General features: G+C 29.0%; 2 protein-coding genes across 4 annotated transcripts; one reads left to right on the top strand and one right to left on the bottom strand.

The window, feature by feature from the left end:
- Positions 1–6,049: 6,049 nt before the first annotated feature.
- On the bottom strand, positions 6,050–8,684 carry LOC137833595 (COBRA-like protein 6). Its single transcript, XM_068641936.1, has 6 exons — positions 8,636–8,684; positions 8,473–8,552; positions 7,354–7,810; positions 6,920–7,076; positions 6,569–6,846; positions 6,050–6,342 (listed from the first exon to the last, which is right to left on the bottom strand). The coding sequence occupies exons 1-6, from the start codon at positions 8,682–8,684 to the stop codon at positions 6,050–6,052; spliced, it is 1,314 nt and encodes a 437-aa protein (XP_068498037.1).
- Positions 8,685–10,201: 1,517 nt separating this feature from the next.
- LOC137832893 (uncharacterized) lies at positions 10,202–14,221 on the top strand. Of its 3 annotated transcripts, XM_068641283.1 has the most exons (3): positions 10,207–10,371; positions 11,198–11,232; positions 12,036–14,221. In XM_068641283.1, the coding sequence occupies exon 3, from the start codon at positions 12,092–12,094 to the stop codon at positions 14,030–14,032; it is 1,941 nt and encodes a 646-aa protein (XP_068497384.1). In that variant the 5' UTR covers positions 10,207–10,371; positions 11,198–11,232; positions 12,036–12,091; the 3' UTR covers positions 14,033–14,221. The 3 variants fall into 3 exon arrangements, with proteins under 3 accessions (XP_068497383.1, XP_068497384.1, XP_068497385.1); XM_068641282.1 differs by lacking the exon at positions 11,198–11,232 and having other exon boundaries at positions 10,202–10,371; XM_068641284.1 differs by lacking the exon at positions 11,198–11,232 and having other exon boundaries at positions 10,277–10,508.
- Positions 14,222–14,823: the final 602 nt, after the last annotated feature.

Here is a 14,823-nt window from a genome sequence, read left to right as displayed (position 1 = left end):
CAATAGGAACTAAAATAGAGATCATTTTAGAAACTAAACAAAAAATTGGTTTCTAAATTACTTTCTATTATTTTATATTATTGTTAAATAGTTTTTAAATTGGTATCTAATTAGCAACTAATGTTTTAACTACCAATTATTTAGTTTCTAAATTTGGTAGCAAAAACTTTGGTTGCTAATTAGATACTAATTTAGAGACTATTTAACAATAATAGAAAATAATAGAAACTAATTTAGAAACCAATTTTTTTGTTAGTTTCTAAAATGGTCTCTAATTTAGTTACTATTGCAACTAATTATTTTGGTTTCTACAAATTGGTTTTTATTTCATGATTTTCTTTTAGTGTATATTTCTTAAACATATTGTACATATTTAGATCTATTCAATGAATTTTGCTATAATATTTTATTATTTAATTATTTATTCATTTTTGTTTAGTTTTTCATCTTATTATCGACCTTTCAACCTTTTGCTCATTCGACCTAAACAATATACATATAACTATACATAATCATACATATATTCAACCTAAACAATATACATATAACTATACATAATCACACATATATGTATGTGTAAGTGCAACTCAATTCTAAAGCTTTAATGGCACACTATCGGTTAGGCAACTTCTTACCTCTGAAGTTGGATTGCATCATGACTTTTTGGAGACTAGAATTAGTCTCTATAATTTAGCTACCAAAATTTTAGCTACTTCGTACTTTATATTCTAAATTAATTTCTAAATTAGCTACCAATTTTTTTTTTTAGTTTATAAAATGGTCTCTAATTTGTTCAAATAAAAACTAATTATGTTGGTCTTTAAAATTAGTTTTCATTTAATGATTTCTTATAGTGTAAGTAGTATAAGTTTATAATGTGTTTCGTTTTTTAAACAAGTCTTCTAGAAGTAGGTTAGGACTTCTCTAACATTTTATATTTATAAGTTTTCTTGGGAAACACAAAAAAAAAGAGAAACTAAATTAGGCTACTTAAGAAGAATTAATAATTCTAAAATAAAAAGTTATATTGTACATGTGTATGTAATTGACTTTTGTAAACGGTAATGACTAGGTCGAAAGGTCAAAAGGCCGTAAGACTCTCAGAATATTGAAAGTTAAAATATAAATAAATAATAGAATAAAATAGCATTGTATCAAAGTTCAATAAATAGACAAAAAACACTTGAAATATACTTAGTAACTATAATGTGTGAAAAGTAAAAGTCCAATCAAGTTAAAATATAAAATAGGTGATTTGTGTAATAGGTAAGTAGAATGTTTTTTTTTATCTGATAATCAAACAAACCAATTATAACTTTACCATCGGAGCCCCTTACAGGTACACTCACTTTGGATCTAGAAGCTGAGAGCTGACCCAGATCCAATAGCTGAGTGATAGTCCATATCTAATAGCCAAAAATAAGTCCAAGCCCACATAATATAATCCAAGTTAGCTGATCCATAGAAAGTCTAAGTCATTAGTGAGAAGCTGAAAAACCGAGAGGAAAAGTAGAAGATAATTGTTTCTAAGACTCCCACTACAAGAAAATCATGAAATAGAAACCAATTTTATAGACAAAAATAATTAGTTGTTATAATGACTAAATTAGAGACTAAAAATATTTTTAGTTTATAAATTAATTTTTATTATTGTTAAATGGTTTCTAAATTAGTATCTAATTAGTAACCAAAGTTTTTGCTACCAATTTTAGAATATAAATAATTGGTATAGCTAATTAGATATCAATTTATAAACTATTTAACAATAATAAAATATTTAAAAACTATTTTTTTAGTTTTTAAAATGGTATCTAATTTAGTCACTATAACAACTAATTATTTTTTATCTATAAAATTAGTTTCTATTTCATGATTTTCTTGTAGTTTATCTAAACAATTTTTGTAAGACTTTAGTATAATGAATTGTTTTACATTGAAAAATACTTGCTTTTGTGTAATAAAAAAATAAATAAAAACTTAATCTCTCATGCTTATTCACCTTCTTTTAAGTGAGGGATTCTAGCGTTGAAGTTGTAGATGAGAGTTTAAGTCAAAGAGAAACGGTTTCAAATAGGACTAAATGACAAATATATATTTAAAAAAAGTTATTTAATTAATTAAATAGTTAATATTAAATATTATATGATGAGTTGAATGAGTTATACATATTAATGAGCAATTATGATATTAATTAGTCTGTTTGTCAATATGTTTTGTTATCAGATATATTTCGAAAATCTTATTTATTTTGACACGGAAGCATAGGATTGAATTTTACTAATTTTTTTTATATTGATATTAAAAATATTAATTTAGCTTTATCGAATTTTATCACAACAAAATTAATTTTAAAGACAAAAAGTAGTTAATATTAATTATATTAGATATTATTTTAAAAATTATAAAAATTATTCATATATAGTATTTTTTATTATTAATGAAATTTATAAATTAATTTCTAAACTCGTATTAATTAGTCATAATTTAAAAATTAAATTATAAATTTTATTAATAATAAATACTATTTTATATACTATAGTTTAGAAACTAGTTTTTAAATTCATGATATCTAATTAATTTTAAAAGTATATTATACATTTTTATTAATAATAAAAATTAATTTAAATATCAATAATTTTTTAATTTATAAAATAATATTTAATTTAATTAATTAGTCTAAAATTAATTGATATTTAATGATTTTCTTGTTGTATACATGTACTATTCACTGATTTTACTAATAATTATTTTTATTATGATTGAAAATTATCATATCTTATTAATTTTTTCAATTATATTTGTTTCACTTATATTACTAAGAATCTAACATTTTTTAAGAGATTTAGTCTCAATTCTACTTGAACCAAGTAAACAATTAAGTTTAGATAATAAACTAAACGCTGAAAAGAAATATTACAAGTATACTATGAATATACTATTATCTTCAACTATTAAAATTACTTATTTTTTTATGTACAATTGATTTGAAAAAATGTAATATTTCATTCGGTCTTGAATATAAATAATAATAAAAATAATGTATTTTAGTTTAAAATACAAAAAATATTAATTATATTATCTTATTTAATGATATATTATCCCCAAAAATATGTTTTATGAAATTAAAATATTAATTTTAATATTTTTTATATCAAATTATAATGAAAAATAATTGAAGGATGGATATTTGTTTTTAAATGAAATTAATAAAGCTAATTAGCTTTTATATTTGCATAAATTAACTTTTTTAGTAGTTTTTTGAAACCCTAAAGCAATTTCATATAAATATCTGATATTGAAATATATTGGTATACATACACTTTCGTTGACTCCTCTTTTTCTAATGTTATTTTTATTAATTAATTTTGGAAGGTTTCACTTCTCATTTAATAAATATTTTTTATTTAGTAGCTATACCCATTAGAATTGTTAATTTTCAGTAAATTTTAATCAATATAAGGGAGAATCTTGGAATAAGAGTGCTATTAACTTGAACTTAAGGATAAATTAACAAAATTTAGAAGTGAGACTCCTTAAAATTGATGGGTATAGAAAAAAAATAGTTCCTATATATCTTTAATAAAGAAAATTTTAGAAAAAAAAATCTTATATATCATTTTCTAATAAAAATATACTTATATATTTTCTTATTAATATATATATGATCATTAATTGATATTTAATGTAACAACTATTTTAATTAAATTATATTTTGTTCTCATGTGTTGCCATAACTTCTGTAATTAATAATTATATCACATTAACCAATCTCACTAAAAAGTCAGAGTTGAAAGTTTAATTGGCATTTATGATTTATAATAGTAAAGAGTTATTTCTTCCTTTTTAAGTGTTGTTTCTTTTGACTATTTTGTTTTTATTTATTTCTCATTCAGATAGTTCAAATAATATTAATTACGCTTTTATTTATTACACTATATCTTTATTATTATTATTATTAGGCGATGCTTGATCTTTTCGTCTGTTCATTCGTATTTTTTAGTTTTTTTTATTATATATATATTTAAATATAAATTCATGTGTATTTGTATGTATGAGAAATATGTTATTGGGTTTCAAAAGATTTGGAAGGAGAGAGATAAAATAAGAGAGAGAAAATAAAAAAATTGTTCTACATTCAACGCTACTTCTGATAATCAATCTCTACACCATTCTGTTAGTTAAGTGATCACAAATAAAATTAATTAACCTGTCAATCTCTCCACTTCCTTAACAGTTAAGTGGGAACAAATAAAATTTTAAAATTGTTTATTTAATAAAGAAGAATATAAGTTTAAAACAGGAAAGTAATTAATCTCTCCACTCTCCTCCTGTCAGGTGACAATAAATAAAATTAACGTATATCAATCTCTCCAAATAGTTAAATGAGAATAAATAACATAAAATTTTAAAATTAAAAAACTATTTTATTAATTTATAAAATTATAAAATGTCTGAATAATCAAAATAAATTAATAAAAAAAATATAAAATAAAGATAAAATAAGGAAATAATTTAGAAAAGTAGAAAATTCCCTTAGAGGTATAAATTATTATTTATTTATTTAATCGGCACTATATCTTTATTATTATGTTTGGTTGGATGAAAATAATAAAATAAAGTGTGATAAAAAGAGAAGAAAAGAAAAAGAGATGAAAAACAATAAAAATGTTGTTGTTAATTAAAAAATATGCAAAAAGTAAAGAAATATTATCATTTTAAAAAATCATAAACAAATAAATAAAATCAAGTAACTTTTATATCTAAGAAGAAAATAAACTCTATTAAACTATTATTTCTAAACTATTAAACTCTGTGTTTTTTAATAGAGGTGGAGAAAGAAAGTGATAAAATAAGAAAACTTATTTATTTTTTTTGCAAAATAATTTTAAAAGACAAATGAAAAGAGATGGAAAAATTAACCTAAAATTTTCTCTTGTAGTGTGCGGTGAGATGAAAAAAAAATCATAAAAAAAAGAATATAAAAGAAGATAGAGAAATTGATAGAAAAATAATAAATAAATGTATAAATAGAATAGAGACTTAAATAAATAAATGTATAATTGATATTAATAGAAACGGATAATGTGATTTTTGATCACATTATGTTGTGTTCATTTGTCTTGTTTTAAGTATTGTAGGTTTTTTTTGGAGAAACGTAATCAATTTTTATTTTAATAAAATGTTTATAAGAATTTCTGTTTTATCCTTTTTAGTTTTCATATTATAACAAATACATATATAAACTAAGTAAGCGTCTAATGAGGAAAAACAATATAAATGATAAAAAAATAATCAATATTATCTTAAAATTTAAAAATAATAGTTAATGATTTATTAAATACTACAACGTATCCAATTAGGGTTAAGAAGTCAAACTTGAAATTGGAATAAAACGATCGTTCATTCAATTCGCAAGGTTAATGAGTGCAAAGTTTTATTATTATAGTGCCATAGTTGTAATTGCTTTTATATATTATAAAAAAATTATTAAATAACAATTAAATTTATTGATAAATTTAATTAGTTTTTATATTTACTAAATTAGATATTAATTTAGAGAATAGAAAATTATTAATATCTAAACTGATTTTTATCATTAATAAAAATCTATAAAATAATTTTTAAATTGATATCTAAATTACTTATTTGAGTTTTAATTATTAATATTTTAGATTTTAAATTAGTATCTAAAAGATTAATAAATATTAATAATTTAAAATATAAAATGTTAAGTAACTAAAATCTTGATACCTAATGAATAAATATTAAATTAAAAATTATTTTATAATTTTGTATTAATGAGAGAAAATACTTTATATACTAATAATTTTTTAATTTAATTTATAAAATAGTTTCTAATCTAATTTAGTGAATATTTAAATATTTTAGTTTTTAAAATTATTTTTTTTCTAATAATTTTTTTTAATGGTGTTTTGACCAATTTTAAAGGTTATAACACAGTTGATTTGTTATTATTGAGGTTTTGACTACACGAAATAACTAGAAATACAGTGTGACGCTAAACTATGAAATACTAAACTAGAATTCTTCATTCTAAAGATGTAGAACAAATTGAGAGCAGTAACAGTGAAAGGAAAATTGTGGGAAGGGTTGTTGTGGAAATATGAGCTGTGTTGGGGAGTGTAGGGTATGCATCAGGAGATGGCATCACACACTCATCGCCATTGAATGAAATTTTTCTAGGAAAACTCCATCCTTCGTTGAACCTGAACTCTCCTCGATCTTTGTGTAGTAACACCTCTGTTTGCACATGCCCATTCTCTCCATGTGTCAGCAACCTGTCATTGTAGTATGGTAGCCCCCAAAACATCCCTATGTCACCTGAAATCCATACACCATCAAAACACTCATTCGTCATAAATCTAATAAATATTTTTTGCATTTGAAACTTCACCACCGATACAGGCATCCGACATAGACATGTTATTTAAGAGGAGTATCTGAGTCTCATAGTTCAAACAAAGTGTTTTTATGTGACTGTGGTTCTTAGATTGAGGTGTGATACTCTTACAGTATTATTAATGGTGACAATAATGCAGTAACTTACTGAAATTTGCATAAACTGATAGGGTTTGGAAGTTGAAACTGAAGACTTGGGTTACGCTTCGGAAGTTAGGGTGAACCGCCACCAAATTCCACTGGGAATAGTTTTTGACAAAGTTCATGTTTGTGATTGTGATCTTGACCCGCCAATGCTCTTTATAACTTTGCTTCACATGCCAGTGAATGCTAATGGGGCACATGTGATGTGAACACCTGATCACTGCCGCTGATGCTTCTCCGCGATTTGTTTGTGGTACTTGCAACACTGAAGTCTTATCAGAACTGCAAATAGATTATTGGTTATTCTATGAAAGAAGCTTTGAAGCATAAATTAAGTGAAGATGAGAAGAATTACTCGACGCAATTAGTAGCTCCTGGTAGTCCTTGGCAATTACAACTGCATGTGGGACAAGGAACAATGGTACTGTTGTAGAATGCAGACAAAGAGACACAACATGTTGGAGTAGGTGATGCTAGAAACTGGGAGTAAATACAAGTCACATTCCAAGTCTCTGCAAGTAATCCACAAAAAAAATACAATATGAACCACACCAAGCTGTTGAAATATACATGAACAAAGAGCATGTCGAAACAACTTATCAGACAGAAGAATGCATATATAACCCACATAATTCCAACAAAATAACTCACGTGAGATAAAACAAGAGCAGAAAAGATTGATGTGTATAGAATAATTTTGACCATGTTATCATATACATAAGTAGAGTTATTAACGATTCTGAGGTAACTTTGTGAGGCATAAAAGAGATATTAAGAAGCAGTACTGACCCAAGACTTGTTGCCATCTGTGTCCATCTTTGGTAAACTTGGTTGGGGGGACTTGAAAGGGTGTCCCACAGCTATAGCCAGGAACTCCAAGGGTGAAATTCTCAGGCATGCTAAAACTGCCACCTGAATCGGAGACTGAAGCTTTGATATAATTCATCTGGAAGGTGGCGCCACCTTTGGAATGATCTTGTTTTAGGGATGTTAGGACCCCACCTTTGCAGCAATTTGCAGTCTGCATGTTGTAGGGGGTTCCAGGCATGAGATCAATGATAACAGGCTCCTTCTGGCAACAGTGTGGTTTCTGTTGTCCTCTAAATCTTGTGCAATTCCCTTGCTCCTTTGCCTCTGCTCCCAACATAGCCCAAATCACCTCATCACCTTTCCATGCCCAACCCAAATTCCAACCGGGTTCCTCCACGTGACGAAATAGCTGCAAGTTGTTCAGTGATACCCTCACCTACCAAGTAAACCAAACACACCATAAATCGCACTTGTTACCATGCATGCTATTGCAGTTCAGTATTTATACGAAACTATAGGTTAACTTTAAGCTTAATTCAGTTTATAAAGTGAGATTTGCATGTATTTATAAGTCATAATCTCTAGTTAACGTGAATCTTCAACACATCTGCACATCGAGTTTACCAATTCGTGTTGGGTAGACTGATAAATCCAACAAATAATTAGATTAAGTTTGGAATTACTCTGATAATCAATTTTATAAAACTAGCTTATAAGTGAGATTTATAAACACTTATATATCTTAATCTTGATTAATCTAGAAACTGTTACATACACTTGAACAGCAACCCACGTAGACGAGACTATTGAGACAGAGTGAACTACTAGAATGGCCTCATATATTGCCAAAGAAATGCACTATGTTTAGCTGACGTGGCATGAAGTGATTGGAAGTATACAAGAGACCGAACATAACCCTAAAAAACAAACAAACAAAGCGTACGCATCTCACTGTTTCCTTAAGAACATCGAAAACCCGCAGACATTCTGACTAAGTCACTTTGATATCTTCTTAGACGGCGATGATGAAGAGCCCATAAAAAGGGTAAATCAGAACAGAATACGTAAGTTAGAAAAATAAAAAGTAGAAATGGTTACGTCGACTGAATTCCCGTTGTCGGAGAAATAATCCCATGTGATGGTGATGTTGCCAAGAGGATCCAACGAGTCGAATCCATCTGCATTCCCAGTGAAAGAGATATGAATGGTGACAATAGAAATGAAAAATTAGAAACAAAAAAAGAAGGTTTGAGGTGGTTACAAGAGGGTACGAGGAAGAAGAAGAAGATGAAGATGAAAATGGTAGCCATTATTCAGTGCTTCTAAGTCTTCACCAAACTCACCATATAACACTATTTCTAGTAATGGAAATGCATGCTCATTCTTTCTCTCTCTCTCTTTACCTAAACCATATGCTATATATATTCATCAACATATCAACATGCATTGAAAGGGACATCATATTTATATATATTTAAGATAAGTTATAACTTCTTCATAAATTTCAGATGTGTTATTTTCTATTGTAACCACTTGTGTTTTTGTATATTAAAAATAGTATGGAAATAATGTGCAGTTGATAATTAAATTTAAAGTATATTTAACTTTAATTTATTTAAAGTTATGTTCAGAATTTATGTGGATTGATCTGAACAGGTGGATGTATAAATGTAAAAGGACAAGAATAGTTATATTAGTGAGTGAAAATAATTTGATTGTGGACCTCAAATTTATTGGGCTATTTTGTGAGGCTTTAACCAATGCCTTATAGGGAATTTCTTTCTGTACCTCCATGTCTTCTTTCTCACCTCATATAAGACCTGAAATTACAATTTTAATCTCTTCTTATCATTTGAAAATATGGAGAAAACATGCAAGGTTTTCAAATTTCTTTCATGCATTCATAACTTAAACACCATTTTGTTTTGGTTTTGGATAGGATTTGAGCCTTAAGGTGGTGATTAAGTTCCTATTGAACTAGATAATAAAACTTTGATAACGTTAAGATTATTAAAAAAAATTATGTACTAAACCAAATAGATATAAACTGTGTTCAATTGTATTTATATTATTTTACTTTTTAAAATTTGAATTCTATTTGTATTTTTATATTATTTTACTAGATAATTTATTTTTTATTTTTAAATATTATTATTTATTATAATGTGGTATAAGTATATGTTTTCAAAGGTGTGAAAGAAATCTTTTACTTTCCCCACATTTGTCTTAGTTTTTGTTATTGGAGGTAAAAGTTCAAAACGTTTTTGGCATGTATTGCAAGAAACAAGAAATGTAGAAGAGAAGAAAATTATCGTCGAAGAAACAAATATTTTATTTTATTTTATCTTATCTTATTTTATCTTATTTTATTTTATTTTACACTTGCACGAGACCTAAATATACTTATGTATATGGTGTTGAGTAAGAAAATTATTTTCATCAATCATAATCATAAGTATTCTCATGATAATTGGGTCCAATTTGAGGAACAAAGATCCATCTTAAGGACTTTTTTCAATTCAGGTAAAATTCACACACTTGAAATATTTTTCTTAACCTAGTTTTTTCACAAAATATAGCATTCTCAACATTTTTTATTTATTTTTGCTTTAAAATTTAAAGAGAAGTTAATGTAAATATTATCTGTTCACATACGCGATAAATTTGTTATGATTTATAACAAATTATATTTAAAATGATATGATAGATATTACATCAAAATTTCAAATCTATTTTAAAAATAATAACCAATTAATTTAAATTTATATTATTTTATTCTATGCAAAATAAGGAAATTGAGATGAAGAAATATTTTGTTAGGGTTCTTAATATAATGTTGATTTATTTTTGGAAAGAGAGAGAGAGAGATAGGGCAGTGGGTGTTGCCACATATAAAATGCCCAAACCAAAACCAAAGCTTTCCTTCTCTTGTGTTGTGCTCTTCAGAGTCGGCTTCTTCTTCCCTTCATTCCGTGATTCCTCCCTCCTTTTTTCTTGGTAAAGCTTTCATCTTTCTTCTTCCTCTTCGTTTTCCCATCTCATCACTTTCTGCATCACACACCCCACATGCCAATCACGATCTGTTTTCCTTCCACTTCTCCTCCTGCATCACCTACACTTTTCTCGGTTTCTGGGTACAGCTGTAACCTTTCTCTGCATATATCTGAAACCCTTTTCAGTTTAGCTTCAGCCCTTTCGGTTTGTTTAACTGGGTTATTTTTTTTCTTTTCTTCATGGTTGATTGAATTTGTGTACTTTTCGTTTATTCGTTTATAATTGTTCTTTCATCTTCTGCGGTTTCTTTGTTGAAGTTTTTTTAGTTTTGGTGTTGGATACTACTTAAAGGAAATCCACAAATCTTGTTACTGTGTATCTGGGAGCATGTTGCTTTTGCATTGTCTTCGACGTGATTTTACCCTAATTGTCGATCCCAGATGTGGAACCCAACATGCACTCAGTTAATTACAATCTTCAGTAGAAAAAAATTATTATGCCTTTTCAATGTTTCTTGTCCTCATTTTTTCATGTTTTTCGGATTTTCGTTCTCATGCTTTGAGAAAAAGGCTCTTCTGCAGGACCACTGTTACAATATGAATTTTATGTTAACATAATGGTAGCTTTAGGCTGTTTTTTACTTAACTAAAGATGTTTTGGATGTGTTATTTCCTTTACCTTTTGTCTTCATTGAATGGGGTGATTTTATTTTATTTTATTCGTTTGATGAAGTTAGGGAGGGAAGTGGGAAGAATTGGCGGAACTATGTTTGTCTAAACTGTTTTTTGCCTTAGGTTTGAGAGTTTAATGAATTTTGGTATGTTTGCAGTTAATGTGAAGCTGAATCGATATTTACTTTCGGAGGTCATACACAGTACTTTCCCTCTAATTACCCATGTTTTTAGTTCTTTGATATCTAGTTAATTGTATTTCAATGCGTGTATTTTAAGCCCAGGTGCAGTAACTGAATACCTATTTAATGTATCTGTAACCCTTTCTCGTCTTAGTTTGGAAAAACATTATTTTTAAAAAATATGCCTCTTTCTGAGAGGCCAGTGGTTGCCTTTTTCATCTTTGTACAGTGCAAACTTGCCAATAAGCTACTTCTTTTCTGTTCAGTGTTGTATGTCTCACTTCTACCACCTTCATGAAAACAAAGCTCAGTGTGTTGTGTTTTTGTTCTTTTTTCACTGTAAGATGGCTACTTTCCCATTATAAAATATTTCGATTGCCTTCTGTTGGCAATGTTGTTAACTGGTGATGCCAAATTGCATAGGCTGCAATGACATGTTTATATGGCTGAATTTTGGCCTTACTTCTTAGATAATGCTGCTTGGAGGAGCAATAGTTGTTTAGGTCTACTCTGAAACAGTTTTTGGCTTGTTTTAAATTCTGTGGTGTATTAGCTAAAAGTTTTTAACAGAGTGCTCATCTTTGGTGTTCTATTAATCCGTTCATTGCTGCATCAAGAGAGTTGCTGTATCTAATATGCTTTGAGATTGGGCATCCTTGTTGCATTATTGGCCTTTTTTTCCCTTCACTTCGCAGTTGTAGTCCACTTTCTCTTAAAGAAAATATCTCATTCTATTAAAATAATGATTTAGATGTTTGTTTAATTGAAGTCAAGGGACTGGGAATTGTCTAACTGAGTTTTTATTTGAATGCAGGTTGCGGTGTTAAATTTGAGGGGAGACATATTTCTTTGTTCTGAAAGGCCACCATTATGGCTGTACATACAAAATTCCGTCTTATTACTTACTCACAAGAGATTGTAGATGGACAACCTATTTTTGTCTCTTCAAACTGTCTTCCGACGAAGGCTTTGAAATATGAACCTGCAGGTCATTCTTTCCATTCTGCTGCACTTAAACTTCGTGGTGTTCAGGAAGAGAAGAATGAGGCTGATGACAAAAAGGTGGTTGATGATAAGGAACAAACGTACCTTCCATCTGATTCTTATAGCAGCAAAAGCAAAAAGAAATCTGGTACTGGGGACAAGCAACAAGATCACTATGCATTATTGGGTCTGGGTCATCTAAGGTATCTGGCTACTGAGGATCAAATCCGTAAAAGCTATCGTGAAACTGCCTTGAGGTTTCATCCTGACAAGCAGGCTGCCCTTCTTTTGGCTGAGGAAACTGAAGCTGCGAAACAAGCAAAGAAGGATGAAATAGAAAGTCACTTCAAGGCAATCCAGGAAGCATATGAAGTGCTGACTGATTCTGTGAAGAGAAGGATTTATGATTCCACTGATGAGTTTGATGACGAGATTCCCACTGATTGTGCTCCACAAGATTTCTTTAAGGTGTTTGGTCCTGCTTTTATGAGGAACGGACGATGGTCGGTTAATCAACCAATTCCTACACTAGGTGATGATAATACTCCATTAAAAGAAGTTGATAATTTCTACAATTTTTGGTACTCCTTTAAAAGTTGGAGGGAGTTTCCACATGCTGATGAGTTTGATCTCGAGCAAGCTGAATCTCGAGACCACAAGAGGTGGATGGAAAGGCAGAATGCAAAATTGACAGAAAAAGCTAGGAAGGAGGACTATGCACGGATTCGTACTCTTGTTGATAATGCTTACAAGAGGGACCCCAGAATATCTAGAAGAAAGGAAGAAGAAAAAGCTCAGAAACAAAGGAAAAAGGAGGCTAAGTTCCTGGCAAAGAAATTGCAGGAAGAAGAAGCAGCCAGAATTGCAGAGGAGGAGAAGCAGAGAAAAGAGGAGGAAGAGAGACAAGCTGCAGAAGCTGCCTTACAACAGAAGAAGGTCAAAGAGAAAGAGAAAAAGCTGTTGCGAAAGGAGCGAGCTCGCCTCCGGACTCTTTCAGGACCTATTCTGTCCCAACGTTTGCTTGATATTTCTGATGATGATGTAGAAAGGCTTTGCATGTCACTTGATATTGAGCAGATGAGGAGTCTATGTGAGAACATGGAAGGCAGGCAGGTTTTATTAGAGCAAGCAAGTGTTTTGAGAGACGCTCTGAGCTCTAAGAAAGATGAGAAAACCATCAAGGCTGATGAGAAAACCAATCAACAAAATTCCAATGGTTCCATCAAGGCTAATGGCAGTGCTTCGAGAAGCAATGTTGAGAAGAAGGAGGAGAAACCTTGGAGTAAAGAAGAGATTGATCTACTGAGGAAAGGAATGCAGAAATACCCCAAAGGAACTTCAAGGAGATGGGAGGTTATTTCAGAATACATTGGTACTGGAAGATCTGTTGAAGAAATAATGAAGGCAACTAAAACTGTACTCCTCCAGAAACCTGATTCATCAAAAGCTTTTGACACTTTTCTTGAGAAAAGGAAACCTGGTGCACAATCAATTGAGTCTCCACTGACAACCAGAGAAGAATTAGAAGGGGTATCAACTCCAACTCCAACTCCTGCCTCAACCAATAACACAGAAGATTCTCACAGCAAGAATACAGATAATCAGAACTCTGCATCTGCTAATGGAGTTTCTTCCAGTTCAGAACAGGATGTGTGGTCTGCAGTGCATGAACGAGCACTGGTTCAAGCTCTAAAAGCCTTTCCAAAGGAAACAAGCCAGAGGTGGGAGAGAGTTGCAGCAGCTGTACCTGGGAAGACTGTGAATCAGTGTAAGAAAAAATTTGCAATGATGAAGGAGAATTTCAGGAACAAGAAAACTGCAGTCTAATGTCATGTGACATCTTAGATGTTACTGCTAAATTTTTTTCAAGAGTATAGGCTAGTTTCAAATTCCTTTAAATATCCATATACTAGTTTATGAGCCCCATATTTTATGTTTTCTTATCTTATTATTCATCTCATCGCTTTTGATACTTTTGAACTTGGGAATTAATACATTTACTTGTTATTCATCAAACTTAATACTCCATTACTGCTATAACCTTTAAAATCCAATATTCTATTACTGCTCTCTCCATCTTGTTATTAGCTGTTGCAATTGAAAATTAACAAATATTTCAAGTAATTATTTAAATAAACTATAAAATGGAAATATGCTATTTTATTAAGTGTTTTTTTGTCTTTCATTTGTTTCAAGAAAATTAGCATCTTTAACTTTTGTTTAATATTAATGAGGAAATCAATAGAATGACAATATTTTATGCATTCTGATCAAAAGAGGACGTGTTTTTTAATATAATTCAGATTATTTAATAAATTTAAGAGAAAACTAGTATTTTTTATTTTATTTTTATGGTTAGCTGTCAATTATAACTATTTAAATTCCTTTTTTAACATTAATTTGTCACTATTACAATTTTATTACTAAATTATAGACAAAAAAAGCTTCATTTTTTTTAAGATTTAAACAAAATGTAAAATTATTTTGCGAAAAAGATGAAGTGTCTAAGATGATATTTATACTGCCATTCTAAAGAATCCTACCAATGAGTATCTTTAGATATCAATTAAGAAACTGGTAAATAATATTTTTTATTCAAAATCATTAGATTTAAATAT

Source organism: Phaseolus vulgaris, chromosome 6 (genome assembly GCF_000499845.2).
Source record: "Phaseolus vulgaris cultivar G19833 chromosome 6, P. vulgaris v2.0, whole genome shotgun sequence".
Classification (NCBI taxonomy): Eukaryota; Viridiplantae; Streptophyta; class Magnoliopsida; order Fabales; family Fabaceae; genus Phaseolus; species Phaseolus vulgaris.
Note: the sequence above shows the minus strand (reverse complement) of the source record. Positions and strands in the feature narration are given on the sequence as shown.

What these genes read in the sequence shown, in the direction of transcription:
- LOC137833595 (XM_068641936.1), bottom strand. Translation starts at nt 8,684, where the DNA reads ATGGCTACCATTTTCATCTTCATCTTCTTCTTCTTCCTCGTACCCTCT. An exon ending in CTTCTTCCTCGTACCCTCTT is followed by an intron (nt 8,553 to 8,635) that starts GTAACCACCTCA and finishes CTGGGAATGCAG; the next exon opens with ATGGATTCGACTCGTTGGAT. An exon ending in ACAACGGGAATTCAGTCGAC is followed by an intron (nt 7,811 to 8,472) that starts GTAACCATTTCT and finishes TTTACTTGGTAG; the next exon opens with GTGAGGGTATCACTGAACAA.
- LOC137832893 (XM_068641282.1), top strand. Translation starts at nt 12,092, where the DNA reads ATGGCTGTACATACAAAATTCCGTCTTATTACTTACTCACAAGAGATT.